The following is a 2,824-nucleotide window of genomic DNA, read 5'->3' as shown; positions in this document are numbered from 1 at the left end:
AGAGGCTGCAGGGCGAGTGGGCAGCAGGGGGCACAGAGGCTGCAGGGCGAGTGGGCAGCAGGGGGCACAGAGGCTGCAGGGGCGGGGGGGTGCAGAGGCTGTAGGGTGACGAGGAGCAGGGCAGGCAAGGGCATAGGGGCTGCGGGGCGAGTGGGGAGCAGGGAAGCACTTAGCAACCCCCAACCAAGATCAGAGCGGGAGGGAGGAGGGGGAATGCAGGGTGCTCAGAGGAGGGGGCAGAGTTGGGGCAGGGACTTTGGGGAAGGGGTTGGAATGGGGGCGGAGAAGGGGTGGGGTTGGGGCGGGGGTGGGGGTGGGGAAGGGGCGGAGTTGGGGCGGGGCCGGGGGCGGGACCGGGGCCCCGTGGCGTGTCCTCTTTTTTAAATGTTTGAATATGGTAACCCTAGTTTTTTAAATAAATCCTTCAAAAGACCGCCTTTATCTAAAATACCCATTTTAATTACTATAGTAAAAAAAACTTGCTTCCAAAGTCTTTCTGTCCATCCCTTTCTCCCTTCACCCCCTCTTCCCCCACCCCCCATTGAAGAGAGCCCTTAAAGGGACAACACCCCTTTCCTTCCAGATAGCTGGACAAAGAGTTTCCCTTTCTTTACTTCTGACTATCTGATGAATTAGTTTTAAGAGAACCCTCCAGCAAAATCAGTACCTTAGTAAGATATAAAATCCTTTGTTATGCCTAAAATCTTTGGAAACATATTTTTTAAAGTTGGTGAAATTTCATAAACATGTCTATTGTTATGGAGATCACACACAGTAAATTAGTGTTCTCTTTTTCTAAAAGCAACGAACATTGTTATGAACATACTAAACCTCTGTGACTGATTAATTTAAATTAATGTCTTTGTTTCAGTGAGTTAAATATGTAGTAATCTGGAATGATTACTTTATGAAGGCTTAAGAGTACATTTAAAATATAAAATCAGCTTAGAAATACTGATTAAGAAAATGTAAAACAGAGAAGAGCTGCATCATGTATTTCATAATATTTAATGCTGTATTCAGCAAGACAGCTGCCTTGCCCTTACTACAAAGTTTTTGCAAACAGATGTCTGACAAACTTCAGGGCATATCAAAAAACCTGTGAATGACATTTTTTATTCCCAAGTTTAGTGCTTTTAATTAGGTACCTTCTGCATGTCCATTCTGGGAGAGGGAGAGGGTACGGGGATCTCTGCGGGGAACTGTGACTCTCCGCCACCGTGAGGCGGGCTGGGGGTCTCGTTATCCTTTGCTGTCTCGCCCCTTCCTCCCCCAGCCAGGCTCTGAGTTCGGGCTGCCTTCGGGCTTAGAGGCACCAGTTTAATAATATTGTGTAGGGCCCCATAAATCCTAAGGATGGCCCTGGCACCCAGCCAAGTAGAGCCTCTCCTACATGCAACCAGCCCTTTCCTGCCACTCTCCCCCCTTCCCTGAACACAACCTCCATCAGGCTGGCATTGATCAGCTGCGACATGGCATCATTGTTACCTTCGTGAGTCAGGGTCTGGGGTATGCTGAAACAAAACCCTGGACATCTTTATGTTTGGCCAGCACGGGAGCCTGGCCAGTCCGGTCTGAGCCACTGGGACAGAGCTCTGCGCTCACAGCAAGCCTCTCTTTTCTCTCCCCACAGGGCCCTCCGGGCTCCTTTGACTTCCTGCTCCTGATGATGGCCGACATCAGGAATGACATCATTGAACTACAGGAGAAAGTGTTTGGCCAGCGCCGGAGGATGGAGTTTGAGATGCCGTCTGCCAACAGCAGGGACTCTGAGGTGCACGAATGGGGATCCGGCCAGGAGGAGCTGCTGCGGGGGCCTAGACCCACGCGCTCAGCCACATGACTAGGTGGCAGACACCCGCTCCCCTGCAGCTGGACTCAGGAGTCGCCCACACTCCAGAGACATCGCTTGGACACATGATGCTCCAGGATGTTCCGTGGTTGCCAGACACTGCAGCTGATTCGTCCCCTTGGGCCAATCTGATCCACCCATCACAGTCGCTGTCCAGAGCAGAGAGTCTATTTATTATGAATGCTAAATGTTATATTTTTACACTAGAAAGAATGGAAAAGGGGTATTTTTATAAAGGTGCTTTTCTGTCTCTTTGAAAAAGACGGGACATTCTCCAGATGCAGTGAGGAAGCCCTGGATTTGCTTTTCTGCAGCAGCTCAGCTTCTGCCAGCAGTTTATATCCAGGGGAAATGTAGGGCAAATGAGCTGGAAGGAAGGAGTAAAACACAGAGGGCCTGATTCTCTTCTCACTCCAGTTTTACACCAGGGTCACTGTGTTGATTTCACTGAGGTTGCTCCTGGTTTATGCTAGTGTGAGTAGAAAATCAGGTGCGGATAATCTCAGATCCCCTGCTGATGTGTCCAAGGGAGAATTCTTTCCTGACTTCAGATCTGACCCTCTGTGTAATCTTACTCCAGAAAGCTCGGTGTAACACCTACTCGGTATGATGCTCTGTCCCTTGCTAGCGATGGCAGGTTGATGAGGCTGCTACAGCTGGGTCTTTTAGCTCAGACAACAGAAGCTTATGGTTCCAGATCCCCACTGCCAATAACCCACTTGGTAGAAAGAGAGAGGCAGAACACTAAGGGCAATTAGTAAAAGCTCACTGTACATGCAGGGCCCTCCTCGCCTGGGGAGCTGGTGTCACTCTTAGCCCTGGGATTTCATCCTAAGGAACTGCGAGCACAGGTTACGTCCATAAATACTAAGGGCGAAATGCAGCTGTGAATCAAAGCTGCTATCATTTTGCACTTCTCCTCTTGTAAATGACACGAATCTGGTCTTGCATGCCCTTACCAGAGATGGCAAT

General features: G+C 49.6%; 1 protein-coding gene across 1 annotated transcript in view; it reads left to right on the top strand.

Moving 5' to 3' along the window:
• LOC112113874 (collagen and calcium-binding EGF domain-containing protein 1-like) overlaps nucleotides 1–2,618 on the top strand; it is a 34,154-nt gene extending 31,536 nt beyond the window's left edge. The window contains exon 11 of the mRNA XM_024210321.1: nucleotides 1,634–2,618. Within this exon, the coding sequence (XP_024066089.1) occupies nucleotides 1,634–1,843 (210 nt within the window). The 3' untranslated portion in view covers nucleotides 1,844–2,618. The remainder of the gene's footprint in view (nucleotides 1–1,633) is intronic.
• Nucleotides 2,619–2,824: the final 206 nt, after the last annotated feature.

Source organism: Terrapene carolina, unplaced genomic scaffold, assembly GCF_002925995.2.
Source record: "Terrapene carolina triunguis isolate 2854851 unplaced genomic scaffold, T_m_triunguis-2.0 Scaffold67, whole genome shotgun sequence".
NCBI classification, from domain to species: domain Eukaryota; kingdom Metazoa; phylum Chordata; order Testudines; family Emydidae; genus Terrapene; species Terrapene triunguis.
The sequence above is the reverse complement of the archived record's forward strand: the minus strand, read 5'-3'. Positions and strand labels throughout refer to the sequence as shown.